Source organism: Scardinius erythrophthalmus (assembly GCF_964197995.2).
Source record: "Scardinius erythrophthalmus genome assembly, chromosome: 3".
Taxonomy (NCBI): Eukaryota; Metazoa; Chordata; class Actinopteri; order Cypriniformes; family Leuciscidae; genus Scardinius; species Scardinius erythrophthalmus.
Window position 1 is genome coordinate 58,794,354 of NC_138223.1, and position 19,905 is coordinate 58,814,258.

General features: G+C 43.1%; 1 protein-coding gene across 1 annotated transcript in view; it reads right to left on the reverse strand.

Annotated features, from left to right (window-relative positions):
• The window catches only part of col5a3b (collagen, type V, alpha 3b), a 52,770-nt gene that overhangs the window by 21,668 nt on the left and 11,197 nt on the right, over positions 1–19,905 (reverse strand). The window contains exons 4-17 of the mRNA XM_081361292.1: positions 18,791–18,953; positions 17,336–17,458; positions 15,753–15,866; positions 7,394–7,516; positions 6,424–6,519; positions 6,270–6,332; positions 6,111–6,185; positions 5,852–5,935; positions 2,769–2,825; positions 2,228–2,281; positions 1,917–1,970; positions 1,716–1,769; positions 1,322–1,375; positions 1,051–1,104 (exon numbers count right to left, since the gene is read on the reverse strand). Of these exons, the coding sequence (XP_081217418.1) occupies positions 1,051–1,104; positions 1,322–1,375; positions 1,716–1,769; positions 1,917–1,970; positions 2,228–2,281; positions 2,769–2,825; positions 5,852–5,935; positions 6,111–6,185; positions 6,270–6,332; positions 6,424–6,519; positions 7,394–7,516; positions 15,753–15,866; positions 17,336–17,458; positions 18,791–18,953 (1,168 nt within the window). The remainder of the gene's footprint in view (positions 1–1,050; positions 1,105–1,321; positions 1,376–1,715; positions 1,770–1,916; positions 1,971–2,227; positions 2,282–2,768; positions 2,826–5,851; positions 5,936–6,110; positions 6,186–6,269; positions 6,333–6,423; positions 6,520–7,393; positions 7,517–15,752; positions 15,867–17,335; positions 17,459–18,790; positions 18,954–19,905) is intronic.

The following is a 19,905-nucleotide window of genomic DNA, read 5'->3' on the forward strand; positions in this document are numbered from 1 at the left end:
TTGCTATGCAGTTAATAGGATGTTTTGCGTGTTGCTATGCAGTTAATAGGGTGTTCTGGGTGTTGCTATGCAGTTGATAGGATGTTCTGGGTGGTTGATCAGGTGTTGCTATGCAGTTAATAGGATGTTTTGCGTGTTGCTATGCAGTTAATAGGATGTTCTGGGTGTTGCTATGCAGTTGATAGGATGTTCTGGGTGGTTGATCAGGTGTTGCTATGCAGTTAATAGGATGTTCTGGGTGTTGCTATGCAGTTAATAGGATGTTTTGCGTGTTGCTATGCAGTTAATAGGGTGTTCTGGGTGTTGCTATGCAGTTGATAGGATGTTCTGGGTGGTTGATCAGGTGTTGCTATGCAGTTAATAGGATGTTCTGAGTGTTGCTATGCAGTTGTTAGGATGTTCTGGGTGGTTGATTGGGTGTTGCTATGCAGTTGTTAGGATGTTCTGGGTGGTTGATTGGGTGTTGCTATGCAGTTAATAGGATGTTCTGAGTGTTGCTATGCAGTTGTTAGGATGTTCTGGGTGGTTGATCGGGTGTTGCTATGCAGTTGTTAGGATGTTCTGGGTGGTTGATTGGGTGTTGCTATGCAGTTGTTAGGATGTTCTGGGTGGTTGATCGGGTGTTGCTATGCAGTTGCTAGGATGTTCTGGGTGGTTGAACGGGCGTTGCTATACAATTGTTAGGACATTCTGCATGGTTGATCGGGTGTTGCTATGCAGTTGCTAGGATGTTCTAGGTGGTTGATCAAGTGTTGCTATGCAGTTGTTAGGATGTTCTGGGTGGTTGATCGGGTTTTGCTATGCAGTTGTTAGGATGTTCTGGGTGGTTGATCGGGTGTTGCTATGCAGTTGCTAGGATGTTCTAGGTGGTTGATCAAGTGTTGCTATGCAGCTGCTAGGATGGTCTAGGTGGTTGATCAAGTGTTGCTATGCAGCTGCTAGGATGTTCTGGGTGGTTGTTAGGGTGTTGCTATGCAGCTGATAAGGTGATCTGGGTGGTTGCTAGGTGTTGTAATGCATTTAAAAAATATTAAAGATATGTTCACTCACTTTTTCTCCAGGGGCTCCTGGAGGACCAAATGGCCCTTTCTTCCCCGTATCTCCCTGCGTGCACAAAAAAAAAAAAAAAACACACACACACACGCACACATACATGCATGCACGCACGCACACATGCACGCACGCACGCATACACACCACAGACACACACACACACACACACACACACACCCCAACACACACACAGATGTTTCTGACATTCATGATTATTCATTCATATTGAGATGATATGTGATATGTGTGTAAATGGAGAGTGTTTTACCCGGTGACCCTTGTTTCCAGGCAGACCAGGTAAACCATCAAACCCTCTGTCACCCTGATAATGAGACACACACACACACACACACACACACACACACACACACACACACACACACACACATAAATCATCTCAGGTGTCCTACAGGCTCACAAATGAGACCAAAAGAGATCATCTTCATGAACTTCATCATCGCCTTATCTTCATCAGCATATTCATCTTCACATTCAATGTCTCATTCATCTCCTCTAACTTCTGATGTTTAACTCATTATGAGGGTTTGATGGGTCAGAAAATAGAATACATATTGTTTGTTCCGTCAAAATCCTTTTGCATGAGGTCAAACTCATTACAAGAGTCAATTAATGCATCACTCATGCATGACAGAATAACTTACTTTAGTTCCTGTTTCTCCTGGTTCACCTCTGCTTCCGTCGATCCCACCACGACCCTGAACACACACACACACACACACACACACACACACACACACACACACACACACACACACACACACACACACACACATACACACGGGTGTATTTCAGGTGTTCAGGCATGCATCTGCTGGTATGTTTTGTGTGCAGGTGAGACTCACCCTCTTGCCTGGTTTACCGTTGAGTCCCGGAGCCCCCGGCAGCCCACAAGGACCCTGAACACACACACACACACACACACACACACACACACACACACACACACACAAACACACACACACACACACACACACACACACACACACACACACACACACACACACACACACACACACACACACACACACACACACACACACACAAACAGACACACACACACACACACACACACACACACACACACACACTTTTATTCCAAACTTTGGTATTGCAGAGTATATATGGACATCTAATGAGTGTCACAATCTCGTACCGGTGGTCCTGTGAATCCATGATCTCCCTTCAGACCCCGCGGTCCTGGAGAACCCTGACAAACACACAATCACCAAACACACAATCATCAAACACACAATCACCAAACACACTTTTACAGACATACACTTCTTCACTAGCTTAAAAGTCCTTTATAACCAATAAAGCACATTCAACTGAAAGTAAACTCTGACGGTAAAACTGTCACTCAATCTGATCATTTGAGCACTGCTGATTTGGGTTTTATTTGTTCTTTTGTTTTTATATTTGTTAATTTGTTTAATTGTGTAATTGTCCAGATGAAGGTAAAACTGTAAATGATGAAACCTGATGACACACATAACCTCAGCTGACTGTGTAATCCAGAACACAAACACACAGGAGCACTAGAGGGCGCCACACACACTCACACACATTGACTCACACACACATACACACATGTTTTTAAAGATAATACAGACTAACCTAACACTGATCTTAATTATAAACATTTACAAAAGAAAAAGAAAACTTTTAACTTCATAATGTTTGAATACACTCACCAGCGGTCCCGGGCGTCCAGTGAGTCCTAACGGTCCCGGCGGTCCTTTCAGAGACAGCTGAGACACACACATAGGACACATGTTCATCAGTGTGATGCAAAGCATGTTAAAAGTGCATTAGGACAAATCTGAATCATGAGCAAATGAGTTAGAAGGTATTAGCAATGCTTTACAAGTAATATGCATTACATCATATTACTTTTTTAATGTAACAGTAAATTAACATGTGTACTTTATAAATGTACACATTAATATTTGAGTTACTTTGCACAGTACTTTTCTGTCTACTTCTCTTAAAAATTGTTTTAAACTACTGAAATAAAAGTATCTCTGTCCTCCATAATGTAGTCGCTTGTACATGTCCACTCATGCATGTGCGGGAACAGACCAAAAGTGCCAGAAGTAACACAACACATTACGTTCAACTTTCAATAAAAAGAGTTGTACAGTTTGTTATGAACCATAATGTTAAGAGATCTTAACATTGCACATCGCTGTACGATGGTGCACATCGCTCTACAGGTCAGGAAATATTCTAAGTGTTCCGAATATAATAATATTCTATATGTGTGTGTGTTACATAGACTATGTATGTTGTTGAATCCATAACTACATTAAACACTTTTCTCACAATTCCTCAGTAAAACACCTGCAAGGCCTGAAAGAGATCGAACCTCAACCAGGTGAGATTAAAGTAACGCAAAAGTAATGTAAGAGATTACTTTCCATAAAAGTAAATATGTATTGCAACAAGTAGTAACTTTATTAGGGTGTAACACAATATTGTAATGGGTCACTTTCCATAAAAGTAACTATGTAACGCAAGAAATAATTTTATTAGGGAGTAACGCAACATTGTAACGGATTACATTCCATAAAAGTAACTATGTAACGCAAGTAGTAATTTTATTAGGGAGTAACGCAACATTGTAACGGATTACATTCCATAAAAGTAACTATGTAACGCAAGTAGTTACTTTATTAGGGTGTAACACAATATTGTAACAGATTAATTTTTTTTAAATAACTTTCCGCAACACTGGTTACTAAAGCATCAGATTCATTCCCAATCAAATCTCTGCTTGTGTAGAAAAGGCTTCAAAACAAACCCAAAATCTGAAGAGTTTCGAGACATTTGACTGAACACAACAACTGGACAATTAATTCATATATATTTGTGTGTTTCATGTGCTATACGATTTTGTATTACTATTTGTGCTTAAAGTTAATATTATATTTAACACCCATTATTGTGAAGCTATTATTATTAACTGAAGTCATGTACAATCTGTATCGTATTAGCGCTGTAAAAATAAAGCTGACTTGACAAATTGCAAGTATTGTCATAAAGTGTTTAATGCGCTTAAAACCCTGATGTTTATGTCCATAAAAATCATCTTCAGGGGAAAATACTGCCTCTAAATAATCAAAAACACTTCTGAAACTGGTCTAGATTTATTCAAACCTCAGGTAGAGTTAGTGTAGAGTTAGTGTAGCGTTAATGTGGAGTAAGTGTAGAGTTAGAGTAGAGTTAGTATGGAGTTAGTGTGGAGTTAGTTTAGAGTTAGAGTAGAGTTAGTATGGAGTTAGTGTGGAGTTAGTGTAGAGTTAGTGTAGAGTTAGAGTAGAGTTAGTATGGAGTTAGTGTGGAGTTAATGTGGAGTTAGTTTAGAGTTAGTGTAGAGTTAGTGTAGAGTTAATGTGGAGTTAGTGTGGAGTTAGTGTGGAGTTAGTGTGGGGTTAGTGTACAGTTAGTGTGAATTTAGTGTGGAGTTAGTGTAGAGTTAGAATAGAGTTAGTTTAGAGTTAGTGTGGAGTTAGCGTAGAGTTAGTGTGGATTTTGTGTGGAGTTAGTGTAGAGTTAGTGTGTAGTTATTGTGGAGTTAGAGTGGAGTTAGTGTAGAGATAGTGTGGAGTTAGCGTATAGTTAGTGTAGAGTTAGTGTGGAGTTAGAGTGGAGTTAGTGTGGAGTTAGTGTGGAGTTAGTGTGGAGTTAGTGTGGAGTTAGTGTAGAGTTAGTGTAGAGTTAGTGTAGCGTTAATGTGGAGTTAGTGTAGAGTTAGAGTAGAGTTAGTATGGAGTTAGTGTGGAGTTAGTTTAGAGTTAGAGTAGAGTTAGTATGGAGTTAGTGTGGAGTTAGTGTAGAGTTAGAGTAGAGTTAGTATGGAGTTAGTGTGGAGTTAATGTGGAGTTAGTTTAGAGTTAGTGTAGAGTTAGTGTAGAGTTAATGTGGAGTTAGTGTGGAGTTAGTGTGGAGTTAGTGTAGAGTTAGTGTGGGGTTAGTGTACAGTTAGTGTGAATTTAGTGTGGAGTTAGTGTAGAGTTAGAATAGAGTTAGTTTAGAGTTAGTGTGGAGTTAGCGTAGAGTTAGTGTGGATTTTGTGTGGAGTTAGTGTAGAGTTAGTGTGTAGTTATTGTGGAGTTAGAGTGGAGTTAGTGTAGAGATAGTGTGGAGTTAGCGTATAGTTAGTGTAGAGTTAGTGTGGAGTTAGTGTGGAGTTAGAGTGGAGTTAGAGTGGAGTTAGTGTGGAGTTAGTGTGGAGTTAGTGTAGAGTTAGTGTAGAGTTAGTGTGGAGTTAGTGTGGAGTTAGTGTAGAGATAGTGTGGAGTTAGCGTAGAGTTAGTGTAGAGTTAGTGTAGAGTTAGAGTGGAGTTAGTGTAGAGTTAGTGTAGAGATAGTGTGGAGTTAGCGTAGAGTTAGTGTAGAGTTAGTGTGGAGTTAGAGTGGAGTTAGTGTAGAGTTAGTGTGGAGTTAGTGTAGAGTTAGTGTGGAGTTAGTGTGGAGTTAGTGTGGAGTTAGTGTGGAGTTAGTGTAGAGTTAGTGTAGAGTTAGTGTGGAGTTAGTGTGGAGTTAGTGTAGAGATAGTGTGGAGTTAGCGTAGAGTTAGTGTAGAGTTAGTGTAGAGTTAGAGTGGAGTTAGTGTAGAGTTAGTGTAGAGATAGTGTGGAGTTAGCGTAGAGTTAGTGTAGAGTTAGTGTGGAGTTAGAGTGGAGTTAGTGTAGAGTTAGTGTAGAGTTAGTGTAGAGTTAGTGTGGATTTAGTGTAGATTTAGTGTGGAGTTAGTGTAGAGTTAGTGTCTGACCTTGGTGTGCTGCAGGATGGCTTGAGCTTGAGCTTCCTGAGCCGATATGACGGGACCCAGACGAGCATCACCACCAGACTGAAACTAACACACACACACACACAGGATTCAAACACACAAACGCATGATCCAGACCAGACTCACATATGAACCGGTTGAGTTATGGCTCATTTAACTTTAAAACGATAGTGTATTTGTCAATTCAAACGAAGTTCCAAAACCAACGTCACGTGATTGACAGACAGTCAGTGACACACACCGGTAACATCAGCAGGTTGCCTGGAGGTCCAGGTATCCCATCAGCCCCTGCAAGTCCTTGACGGCCCTCAGGACCCTAATGAGAGACAGACAGTGTAATAGTGTGTGATATCACTCATTAGCCTGGCGATCATGGAGAGTGTGTGTCTGTGTGTCTCACCGGGTCTCCTGGATCTCCGATCGGTCCCGGGGGTCCCATTGGACCATGTTCACCCGGCGGCCCCTGCGGGAAACAAGCCAAGCGCAGTGCCTGTCACTCACACACACACGTGAACATGATAAACACAGTGATGATGTACGGCGGGTGAGGTTACCTCAGCACCATGCAGGCCCGGGGGTCCCATAATCAGAGTCCCCTCTCCCAGCAGCGCCGGCTCTCCCTTCTCTCCTTTCTCTGGGCCGAGGGACGACTGGAGGGAACAGGCTTCATATCGTCAGATAGCTCTTTCATTTAGTCTCGGTCTTAAAGTCTGGTTTTTGTCAATGAAAACTTTAGTCATATTTTAGTCACACAGCATAATGTTTAAACTGATCATCAGGATTATTTTGCTCTAAATTGTAATCTCGATAACTGAAATTTCTTTTAACGTTTCATCAGAATTATTGCTCTTTCCCCTATAAACTCAAATTAACAGAATGTCGACTCATATGCATGGGTTATTTGACTCATTTGCTCATCTAGTTTCCTGATTTATAATATTATCATATACATTAACACGCTCGAAATTCCTAATTCTGATGATTCTAAATGATGTTTTTCAAATAAAACATCAATCAAAATACTTTGTATCATTTATTATTTGTATCGGTTATGCGTTTATTACATAACCACAATCACAAACAAAAAAGTTGAGATTCATGTTTAGATTTATTACAGTTGATTTTTTTCGTCTTAGTTCGTCTTTTCACAACAATATTGCATGTTAATATTGTCATAGTTTTATGATGTGTTTAATGATGTCGATGTTGTTCTGTTGTCTTAGTCATGGAAAAAACAGTCGTTAACATTTTTCGTCATAGTTTTCGTTATTGAAATTAAGACTAGAATGAACACAATGGAATATCAGACAGATGAAGGAGACGCGAGTGAGTGAGTGAGTGAGTGAGAGAGAGAGACAGAGAGAGAGAGAGAGGGGGAGAGAGAGAGAGAGAGAGAGAGAGAGAGAGAGGGAGGGAGAGAGACAGAGAGAGAGAGAGAGAGAGAGAGAGAGAGAGAGAGAGAGAGAGAGAGAGAGAGAGAGAGAGAGAGAGAGAGAGAGAGAGAGAGAGAGAGAGAGACAGTACCTGTCCACTGAAGAACTGCTCCTGTCTCTCTGCCGGCCGGTACTCGTACTCGTCATAATCGTGATACTCAGTGTACTCTTTAAAATACTCCGTCTCGTTCTCAGAGTCCTCGTACTCCACTATCTGACACACACAGACACACAGCATTAGAACATCACTGTAAAACTACAAAACCTTTACTCAATTAAAAGTCTACATTCACACCAGTAATGATAACTAAAGATAGAAAACGTAACTATAGTGATAACCAGTGTCCGGGACCTCCCATAAGCATCAAGGGACCCCCCATAAGGCCCAAAAAAATTACCTCTGGGGGTCCCCTGGTTTTTCATTAAAACTAAAATAATAGAAAATAATTTATTAGGTAATATATATATATTTTTTAATCAAAGTATTGCACTGCCGCTCCCATTATAAAGTAAATCAAATTAGATTTGCGTCTGAAAAGACGCTCAAGTGCGCCACACGCTGTTTTCTGAAGGAATTTACAGACTGTTGAATTTATAAACAGATACATTTTATTTATCGTGCCATTTATATGCCAATTATTATTTTATTTTTTTTTCGTGTAAATGATATGCACTGCAAACCCCTTGGGTAGGATTAGGGGTGTGGAGTACGTGTGTATTACATGCCATAAAGTGCGTATCATATGCACGCAAAAACTATTTTTGGCGAATAAATGGTACGAGAAATAAATTTCGTGCTATAGATAAGCACTTTCACGAGAGTCTGGCAGAGTGAATCCTCATTTTCACCTCACGATGACGGTAAGATAATATTTCTTTATTTTATGATTGTTTGGTAATTTACTGATCTGAATTTCGACATTAACGCTTGTCCGGGACATGTGCGTGTGTTTTTTAAGGGACAAGTGAAAGAGAATTGTACTTGCCCAACCGGACAAATGCCCTGATTAAAACAATTTTCAATATAAAAAAAAATAACGTACTCGGGTTACTAACGTAACCTCAGTTCCCTGAGAGTAGGGAAAGAGTATAGAGAGTAAAAATTAGGGAAAGAAATGCCCTTTATAAAGCTAAAAAAATTATTCTGATAAGATTGTTTTCCAACAGTGATGTAATGAAACATTGACAATTTAAGTTTGAAGGGAGTAAAGCCTCTGTTTAGGCTGGAAATGTAATTTTGACAAAAGAAGAACTTTTATTTTAAATAAATCTTAATTTTAAATCAGCCTACTTCAGTGTGATATTTTATCATATTATCATGCTTAACACTGAGAATTTGAATAATTGAAATGTGATGATCAGATGCAGATATCTAAATCAGAGAATATCATATAGGTTCGGGAGGTTGGCGGGTGGATTATTTATTTTTAACAGCAGATTCGGGTGACTCAAAGTGCACCAGATTAATGAATTTATCTTTAAAATGTACAAAATTTTCTTCAGGGGGGCATGCCTCCGGACCCCCCTAGAGGTACCGAGCTCAACCCACAAAAATACTGTGGAAAACACAGTAGGGTATATGATGGTCTACACATTTAATTATCTTATTAAAAAACATGATCGGGATTTTAGCACCTACGCCTCATTTTGAGCCAGGAAAAACCCGGATTATTACATAGACTTTGGGTGGAGAAAAGTCTTTGTTCATCAATTATGCACAGAGTTAATGCTCAGCTGCAAAAACATGTTCTGAAACACTAAAAGTTAAGTCAATGAAATTATAGTATTATATGAAATAAATAAATGAAAATATGCATATTATTACGTTTTTTTTTTGTTTTTTTTGGGGGGGGGGACCCCAAGACCTTTGACACAATTCGAACACTGGTGATAACCATATTAGCGTCCACACCAATGCACAATTGCACAATGTATTATAAGCGCTGCAGTTTTGCTAGTTTCAGCCCGACGCAGTTTTCATTTTCACGTCCTGCGCCATGTTCCCCTTCGAGGGAACTCGCACTGCGTCGTCGTCGTGACGACACTATGGGAACGCCCCCAGCGTAACGCATCTGAAGTATGAATGAAATCTGTCCAATCCTGATTGGTGCTGCGTCATGACGTAGTAGATGACGGCATACCCGGAAGCTACAAAGGGACGCCGGCTCAAACACACGTTAGCTTTTTGCTCTTCAGCTGAAGCGCTCTGTGTTAAACTGTTTGTCTTATTTGGTGTTGTTTGTCCCATAAGAATTGTCCCATATAGCATTACAATATAGAATCTAGTGGCTCGGATCTCGCGTTTGCCGAGGCAGCGCGTAGATTACGGGTCTACTCTGCAATAAAGATTCTGTCACTGGGATCTCGCATTGCCGAGGCAGCGCGTAGATTTAAGGTCGACATTACAATACAGAATCTAGTGGCTCGGATCTCGCGTTTGCCGAGGCAGCGCGTAGATTACGGGTCTACTCTGCAATAAAGATTCTGTGACTGGGATCTCGCGTTTGCTGAGGCAGCGCGTAGTTTAAAGGTCTGCATTGCAATACAGAATCTATAGTGGCTCGGATCTCGCGTTTGCCGAGGCAGCGCGTAGATTACGGGTCTACTCTGCATTAAAGATTCTGTGACTAATCTCGCGTTTGCCGAGGCAGCGCGTAGATTAATGTCTGCATTGCAATACAGAATCTATTCTATAGTAGCTCGAGTCTCGTGTTGCTGAGGCAGCGCGTAGATTACGGGGCTGCTCTGCAATAAAGATTCTGTGTGGTTGCGAGGCATGCACAGTCAGCTCCTGAGGGTGCTGGCTGTGTGTTCATTGAGAAATATCTTGACGCACAGCCGTGCGTTTCGGGTGTTTCAGGCTCGCGCCCGTTGGCTTTCTTCTCGAGAGATGAAAGCCAAATATATTGTGAATGATTCGAATCTCGCGTTTTTGACGAGGCAGCGCTTAGATTACGAGTCTGCTATAAAAGGGACACACGCGGTCTGTGAAATAATACTGTTTGGGTGCGAGGCATTCACAGTCAGCTCCTGAGGGTGCTGGCAGTGTTCATTGAGAAATATCTCGGCGCGCGTGCATAGAAAAGAGCCGTGCGCTGTCAGATGTTTCAACCTAGCACCTGTTGGCTTTCTTCTCGAGGGATGAAAGCCAATATATTGTGACGGCTCGATTCTCGCGTTTGCCGAGGCAGCGCATAGATTACGAAACCGTATTAATATTAAACAGTATTATCTGGTGATTATGGCTGCATTCAATTCTATGGAATTAAAATGATGGAATATTATCTGACTTTGAGAAGTTAGATATTTTAATTCAGCCTACCATCCAGACCGTGTTTCACTTTTCCAGTGTTTTTGGCTACATTTAATTTTGAGGAATTAAATTGTTGAGCCTCGCACCGACAGGTGCAAAAAGGAGAGTGTCGCCTCCCACGCCCCTCCCGAGGGAGCCTGGCAAAAGGAGGCGTCGCTCTCGCGGCAAGCTTTCTGAGCCTAAGGTCGATCTGAGGACCATCCTTCAGGCAAAGAAGGCTTCTGCCAAACGGTCCTAGCTGCGGCCGGACCGCTCAGAGCTGTCCCCCCCGGGGCGGAGCGATCGAGGTCGCCTTCCCCCCGGAGCTCTCAGGAAATCAGTGCTGTGTTCCCGCCGTCCAGTACGCTTCGGGCCACACTGATTTCCCGCGCACGCACGCCGCTCCAGCCGCCTCTAGAAAGACCTGCGGCTGGGCAGCGAACGCGTCCGCACACCGAAAATCATTCTCGACTGCTCCCTGCCGGTCAGCCGCTTCAGGGGGTCGGGAATGAGGCTCGGTTGACACCCGAGGCCAGCCTTGAGAGGCTGGTTCCCTTAGTAGATTATCTCGGCGCATGTTCATGCTTCCGAATATATCTGCGTGGGTCCTGCGTACTGTAGAGCTGGGTTACAGACTGCAGTTCAGCTCCCCTCCCCTGAAGTTCAACGGGGTGGTCTGGACTGTGGTCGGCCCAGAGCAGGTTCGGGTTATGGAACAGGAAGTTCAATCCCTGTTGGTAAAAGAGGCCATAGAACGTGTTCCTCTGCCACACAGGGAGTCCGGGTTCTACAGCCGGTACTTCATAGTTCCCAAGAAGGATGGGGGGTTGCGTCCAATAATAGATCTCAGGCACTTGAATCGTTCTCTGAGGAGATTCAGGTTCAAGATGCTCACAATTCCAGCCACCGTGAGTCAGATCCAGTTCGAGGACTGGTTCGTCACGATAGATCTAAAGGACGCATACTTCCATATCTCCATCCTTCCATGTCACAGGAAGTTCCTGAGGTTCGCTTTCGGGGGCGAAGCGTACCAATATCGGGTTCTTCCCTTTGGCCTAGCTCTTTCCCCTCGCACCTTCACCAAGTGCATGGATGCAGCGCTGGCTCCGCTGAGACTCCAGGGCATTCGTGTACTCAATTACATCGACGACTGGCTAATATTAGCCAAGTCGTACGATATGGCAGTTCGGCATCGAGATGTCGTTCTGGCCCATATCAGGTGCTTGGGGCTGAGACTCAACACAAAGAAAAGCGTGTTGACGCCCTCCCAGAGGACTATGTTCCTGGGAGTGGTATGGGACTCCACGACGATGCGGGCACAAATGTCTCCTGCTCGGGTGGGTTCCATTCAGGCGATGGTCTCCAGAGCGAAGCTAGGCCACAACCTCACTGTAAAGCAGTTTCAGATACTGCTGGGGCACATGGCAGCAGCGTCCAACGTCATACCTTTTGGCCTGCTACACATGAGACCCCTACAGTGGTGGTTGAGAGCCAAGGGGTTTTCCCTGAGGGGAAATCCATTCCGTATGATCAGGGTAATGCGCAGATGCCTCGTTCCCTCGTCATATGGAGGAAACCTTGGTTCCTGTCCCAGGGACCAGTGCTGGGAGCATCATGTTGCCGGAAAACCGTTTCAACAGATGCCTCCCTCACTGGTTGGGGCGCGGTCATGGACGGCCGCTTTGCGAGAGGTCTGTGGGAGACCCGGCACTCTTCCTGGCACATCAACTGCCTGGAAATGCTGGCTTCCCAGACCTCCGCGGCCACCATGTCCTGATACGCTCGGACAACACTTCTGTAGTCGCGTATCTGAATCATCAGGGGGGTCTGAGGTCGCGCCCTCTATGCAGACTGGCGCACCAGATCCTTCTGTGGTCCCAGGGGAAACTGTCGTCTCTCAGAGCGATGTACGTCCCCGGGGACCAAAATCAGGGAGCAGACGTCCTGTCGAGGCAGGGGCTGAGGCCCGGGGAGTGGCGACTCCACCCAAAGGTGGTGGAAGCCATGTGCGTGAGATTTGGCCTGGTGGAAGTGGATCTTTTCGCGTCTCAAGAGACGTCCCACTGTCCACTGTGGTTCTCTCTCAGGCATCCAGCTCCGCTGGGGCTGGATGCCATGATGCAGATGTGGCCGAGGCTGCGTCTGTACGCATTTCCCCCGATCGCTCTGCTCCCGGGAGTCTTGGAGCGGGTTCGCCGAGAGGGGATCAGTCTACTTTTAGTAGCACCCCGCTGGCCGACCCGAGTTTGGTTCTCGGACATTATAGCTCTGCTAGACGGCCTCCCGTGGCAGGTCCCTTTGAGGAGGGATCTGCTGTCTCAGGCAGGGGGCACAATACTTCACCCCCGGCCAGAGCTGTGGAACCTTTGGGTCTGGCCCCTGAGGGGGCTCGGTACCTAAAGGCTGGCCTGTCGGCAGACGTTGTCGAGACCTTACTCAGCTCCAGGGCTCCCTCTACCAGGAGACTGTACAGCCTGAAGTGGAATGTGTTTTCCACTTGGTGTAGAGAGCGTGAGGTGGACCCAGTTAACTGCCCAGTGGCTTAAGTGCTGGAGTTCCTCCAAGATCGTTTCTCCGCCGGTCTAACCCCGTCCACACTAAAGGTGTATGTGGCTGCCATTGCGGCTTTCCACTCGCCTGTAGGTGATGGGCCTTTGGGGAAGCACCATCTGGTTGTACGTTTCCTCCGTGGGGCTCAGAGGATGAGGCCTGCGGCTCGCTCCAGAGTTCCAACCTGGGACCTGGCGGTGGTACTTGAAGGGTTGGCTGAGGCCCCCTTCGAGCCACTGGAGTCGGCTGAGGCAAAGAACCTGACCCTTAAGGTGGCCTTTCTCCTTGCTATCACCTCTCTGAGGAGAGTGGGGGATCTCCAGGCCTTGGCTATAATGCCAACTTGCCTGGAGTTTGCCCCTGGTGGAGTTAAGGCCATCTTACACCCTAGACTGGGCTATGTGCCCAAGGCGCCATCTAATGTGGCACGGTCAGTGGTTCTTCAGGCTTTTCATCCTCCAACTCACGTGACGGCGGAAGAGGGGATACTTCACCTGCTCTGCCCAGTCAGAGCCCTGAGAGTGTACCTTGAGAGGTCCTCTCAGTGGAGGAAGTCAGACCAGTTGTTGGTGTGCTTTGGTTCACCCAAGAAGGGGCTGCCTGCATCCAAGCAGACAATCAGTAATTGGATTGTTCAGGCTATAGCCACAGCTTATCAGGTGCGCAATCTGCCTTCACCTATAGCTGTGAGGGCTCATTCTACCAGGAGCATGGCCTCCTCGGTAGCCCTCCTTTCTGGAGCCTCGCTTCAAGATATTTGCGAAGCGGCTGGGTGGGCCACTCCGCACACCTTCATAAGATTTTATAGTCTGCAACTCCCTGTGACGCCTGGCGCCAGAGTGCTCGCGTCCTAAGTGTGCCTGGTCTTCCAGCTTCACACTAGGGTGGCGTGCTTACGGTGTGGCATAGTGGGCATTGCGTTCCCATAGTGTCGTCACGACGACGACGCAGTGCGAGTTCCCTCGAAGGGGAACGTCTCGGGTTACGACTGTAACCCTTGTTCCCCGAGAAGGGAACGAGACACTGCGTCTCGCCGCCACACCTATCACGTTAAGAGCGCTTGCTTCATCGCAAAGTAGCTAACGTGTGTTTGAGCCGGCGTCCCTTTGTAGCTTCCGGGTATGCCGTCATCTACTACGTCATGACGCAGCACCAATCAGGATTGGACAGATTTCATTCATACTTCAGATGCGTTACGCTGGGGGCGTTCCCATCGTGTCGTCACGACGACGACGCAGTGTCTCGTTCCCTTCTCGGGGAACAAGGGTTACAGTCGTAACCCGAGACGTTTTTCAATAGCAAATGCACTTGCACCCATCTGTGCGTCCATAGACCAGCTGGTCTGAAAACGAGTGTGTGTTCTGGCGCATTGTTGACGCGTTGCTATTTTGAGGAACAGAAATAGACTGAGCCCTGCTCTAAAGTCAATGGCGCAATTTTTTTTTGTTATTTAATGAGTGTGTTAGTAATTATAGGCGGGTCCACAACGCGCGTACACTCTGCTTATTACACACACACACTCTGTTTATTACACACACACACTCTGTTTATTACACACACAATCTGCGTATTAAACACACACTCTGCTTATTACTCACACACTCTGCTTATTACACACACACTCTGCACTCTGCTTATTACACACACACTCTGCACTCTGCTTATTACACACACAGGGACACACAAGAGCACACAAACAAGCCAAGTATAAAAATAAAAGGATTACAATGTAAAAGATTATTATTGTGTACACAAAGATATGGTGAATCCGTCTTGTCCTGTAGATGTTCTGCTAGCGCACTTTAACCTCACACACACACACACACACACACACACGCGCGCGCACACAGCTTTAACCTCGCGCACGAGCAGATCCGTTTGCGCTCTGGAAACGCGTTCGGTATTTCCACTATCAAATTCCGTCATGTAAATAGCGAATCCGCCATGGCGCGAGCGCAACTGGCATTTAAAAGGGAATGGGAAATGAGACTCTGATTGGTTTAACGCACGTAAATCCCAAAACACACCCATTACTCATGAGAATAGGACAACCCTTTTAGACCAGCGCCGGGAGCACCGACCATTGGTCCCGTTGTTAAACTAGCAAAAGTGGATTCGGACACGCCTTAAGTGAACTTGTGCCCTTTGCTTTAGACCATGCGCTTAGATCGTTAAAATAGGGCCCTTAATCTTTATTGTTATTGGTATAGTTATCATCCTGGCTGTGAACAGCCTTAATAATACAAAATACTTGAGTGAAAGTTTAAAAAGTATCCACATTTAAATGTACTTACAGATTGTACATAGTATTTGTAAGTATTTAAAAGTAAAGACTAAACAGTTTTTTTTTTCACTTCTAAATGGACTGTTTCACAAGAGAAAGACATTTTCTCATTTTAGTATTTTTAATGCAAATGGTAAAGAAACCCGTCGAAAAATAATTGTTTTCTCATTGTTAGAAATTATGAAATTTCTTTTTTGGTGAACTACTAAAATGCTGCTTTATGCCTATTTATTAACAACAAAAATACATTTCATTGGCTGTTTTAAAAAAGGAAATAAACATAAAACTTGTATGACACACACACACACACACACACACACACACCTCGTACTCGGTGGCATTGTCTCCTGCAGTTGATTCAGACAGGTCACTGTAAAGGTCATTATAAAGGTCATCGTCAAACTCTTCTTCCATTGGTTTCCTCGGCGGCTTCTTGACCTGCGTCACCATGACAACAGACACCATAGAAACACACATGATCAACAACACAAAACTGTCATGATAGAGCGCAAACAGTGCGCAAACACTTTTTATACAGTATTTTTCCATTCATTTTTCTCATGGGAATTTAAAAAAAAATCTTTCTTAAAACTTCATAATACATAAAACAAAGCAACCACCTCTGAGGAGAATCACAACATTACAAAGGAAGCACTGCAAATGACATCATCAAATTAAAAACGTGTAGGAATATAAAACCATTCGTTTAAAGATGCTGATTATATCTATAGAAACTATATATGTTACATTTATTACAAAATATGCATATGCAAATATTTAAATGAATTTGAGACTCTTTTATGTCATCTGCATGTCATTGGCAGGATTTGCTTGTCTTTCGTCTCTGATTGGTGGAGATTTCTCTGCAGAATCATGGGTAATGTAGTTTTTCAATAGGAATTCCTCTAGTGCTCTTCGGTCATTTTTGACCGATAAACTTTACGTTTTGTTTGTCTTTGTCGGAATGGTACGAAATTTGGTAAAGGTTTTGGCACTTGCTGTGTGAACACACACAGGTTAAAAGGTAAAATGGTCCTGAATTAAATAGCCACACTTGTGCTCTTCGCAGTCAAAACTAGCGCATTGGAAATGAATGAGACGAATGTCCTCTAGTGGAAGCGTTTGGTACTGCAGCCGAACAACATCTCACTGAAAGATCATTTATTGAGATATCAAGCTCAAATTTGGAACACAACTTATTTAGGTTTATGGCTTTGATTTTCTTGCAGTTTTAGAGTAAAATGTGATTTTGAAAATATATATTTCAGACAAACATTGAAAATAGCATTTTTGTGCATTTTTCATAACAATAAATGTAAAGTTCTGTAACCGAATCTTCCTAGATTCAATAATTTGCCAAGGGTCGTCTCTGAAAAGAGATCAAACTTCAGTCTGTGCTTTAAAGCATTCAATATTTACCACAGTTTAAGTTGGAAATGTAATTATTGGAATTATAAATCCAGCGTAAATATAATTTAGTATAAAAAATCCCCTAAAAATACAAAATATTAAATAAAAAACATTATCAAAAACTAAAATATAGTACATTAATTTCATTGACAGAAAAAAAAAGTATTAATTTTTGACCGACACGAGAAGAGCACCAGAGGGTTAAATGTGATTATTAAAATAATAAGCAGAAATGACGAGGGTTAATGCTTCAACAAAAGCAAATACCATCGATTAACAATCTCGCAGCTCATCTTCCATAACGTCTTCATTATTTATGAGTTGTAAATCAGACGTACAGTAGCTTTAGGGTGAATAATATAAACACTGGCTCCAGTCCCTGACAACATGTTCAACACGGCTCTCCAAACCCAGCCAAAGAACAGACGAGAGCATCGTTCATTATCTATGCAGAAACACTGCTGAATATTCACGAGGAGTGCTGTGGGCGGGGCTACCTCCACGGGGTCCAGAGATAGGCTGTTGTACAGGAGGGCGGAGTCACAGTCAGGAATGTGGGTGTGGCAGTAATCAGCAGCAGCTCTGGGGTCTGGAGAGATCAACAGCTGCTGAATCTCACCCTGGAACACACACACACACACACACACATCAACACACCGCTTCCCTCCAGATGTTCCTGTAGGATGTGATCAGATAAAGGACGTCTGCTGATGATGGGAAGACAGATTAACCCTCCTACTGGGTCTCTGGCACTGGATTTTAAATGTTTAAAACACTGGGATTAAACTTGAGATTTTGTGATTTTTTTTCCTCATTTAGAGTCAAGAACACGCATGCAAAATTTCAATACACAGATGTGTTTTGGAAAGGCTGGTTACAAGGATGGTGTTTAGTGTCCGTGCGAAATCAACCCTTTAAAAACCAGGCAATAAAACAAAAAGCCTTTCAAAGACTAACATATGAAATACATGAAATTTGAGACTTGAGTCACACAAGTCTTCGAAAGTATGTTTTTGGTTGTTAGCTTTTTGGATCTCAATTATTAAGACTGAAAATAAGTATGAAAACCCATTTTGTCCTCACAAGAACAAGAAGCAGAGGATATTTACACTAATTACACATAATGGTACATACTAATTTTACACTTTTATTGTGTTAAACTGACCCCTAACACAAAGGGTAAGACTTTTTTTTTAACACAATAGGACTTCATAATTTCTCATATTTCATATTTTTAAAGTGTCTGACAAACTACAGTACAGGATTCATGATTATACTTCCATATTTTTTTAAACATAACAGGCCGATTATTATATAGAATATAACTCAATTTAACACAGTTCTGTCTTAATGTCTTTACTTTCATCGCTCAACAATAAACATGGGAACTTTTATGTTTATTAAAAATACCTTTTTTATGTTTTACTGTTTGCTATTAAAACTAGTGAATGCTTTCAATCCAGAAAAAAGTTTGACATGTAAAAATGGGAAATATGTGAAAACTGTTGATAAACACACAAATATATAAATACAAATATAAACACACTAACGTTCAAAAGTTTGGGGTCAGAGAGATTTGTGTTTAAAAGAAATGAACACTTTGATTCATCAAGGACGCATTCAATTGACTAAAAGTGACAGTAAAGACATTTATAATGTTACTAAAGATTCTATTTCATATAAATGCTGTTCTTTTAAACTTTATATTCATCAAAGAATCCTAAAAGATCAAAATGTATCACAGTTTTTAATGTTTTATCAGACAATAACTACTCAAGATTTTGCTTTTTCAGGATAATTAGGGCCGGATTCGGGACTCTGGACAACAGCTTAGATTTCAGGACTGAATTTTTCAGGACGTCTGGTCACTCTGGCTGCTCTTGATCATGTGACACTCATCCGCTGCTCTTGATCATGTGACCTCGCTGACCCCGTCTGTAATCAACCCTCACCTCAAACACTTCCTCATCCAGAAGCCTCGTCCCGAACACCGTCACTCCCTCGGTGCTGACCCGGGGCTCCGGCCCTCGAGGGAGGTCAAGGGTCGCCACCTTCTGACAGTCCAGGTACAGCGTGACCTTCTGACCCTCCACGCTGTAGGCCACTCGGTGCCACCTGTAGGTCACAGTTCATCTCACATCTCTGATTTATGGCTTTAGAGAGTCAAACATGATCATCCTCTCATCACTGACTCACTCTCGCCTCCTCCAAACACACATGCTTTTCTTCTGGGAAACACAAATGAGCCACAAAGCAGAAAACAGCTGAAAATAAAGTCACATGACGGTTTGTGTGTGTTTATTCAGTCACGATCTTCTGCTCCAATGAACTGAACTCAAAAAGCAGTTCAATTCACGAACAATTCAATCAGTTCATTCAAGCTCTGACTCGAGGGAACAATCCCTTCATGAATCAGACACTGAGAGACTCTCGTGAGCGTTTCGCCTTGTCTAAACACACACACTTACAGTCTGCGCTCTTGAACAAGTAGCCGTAAAGACTGCAAGTGTGTGTAGAACTTTTGATTACTCGATGGGACACACTGATAGTCTTGCAAGTTCCCGAACATAATGCATGATGGGATACGCTTAGCCTCGAATGCCATTATCTGAGACAGTGTGGGTTTAGTGTACATTAAAGGCACTGCATTCTGCCTGTCGCACGCGCTCTCAAGTGGCCAAGACCACAAGTGTGGGTATTTGGTCAAGGCATTTGATTCAGATTCATTAAACTGAACTGAATCAACACTGAACTGAATCAACACTGAATCAGAATCAACACTGAACTGAATCAACACTGAACCAAATCAACACGGAACTGAATCAACACTGAACTGAATCAGAATCAACACTGAACTGAATCAACACTGAACCAAATCAACACTGAACTGAATCAACAGTGAATTGATTTAACACTGAACTGAATCAACACTGAAGTGAATCAACACTGAATCAGAATCAACACTGAACTGAATCAACACTGAACCAAATCAACACTGAACTGAATCAGAATCAACACTGAACTGAATCAACACTGAACCAAATCAACACTGAACTAAATCAACAGT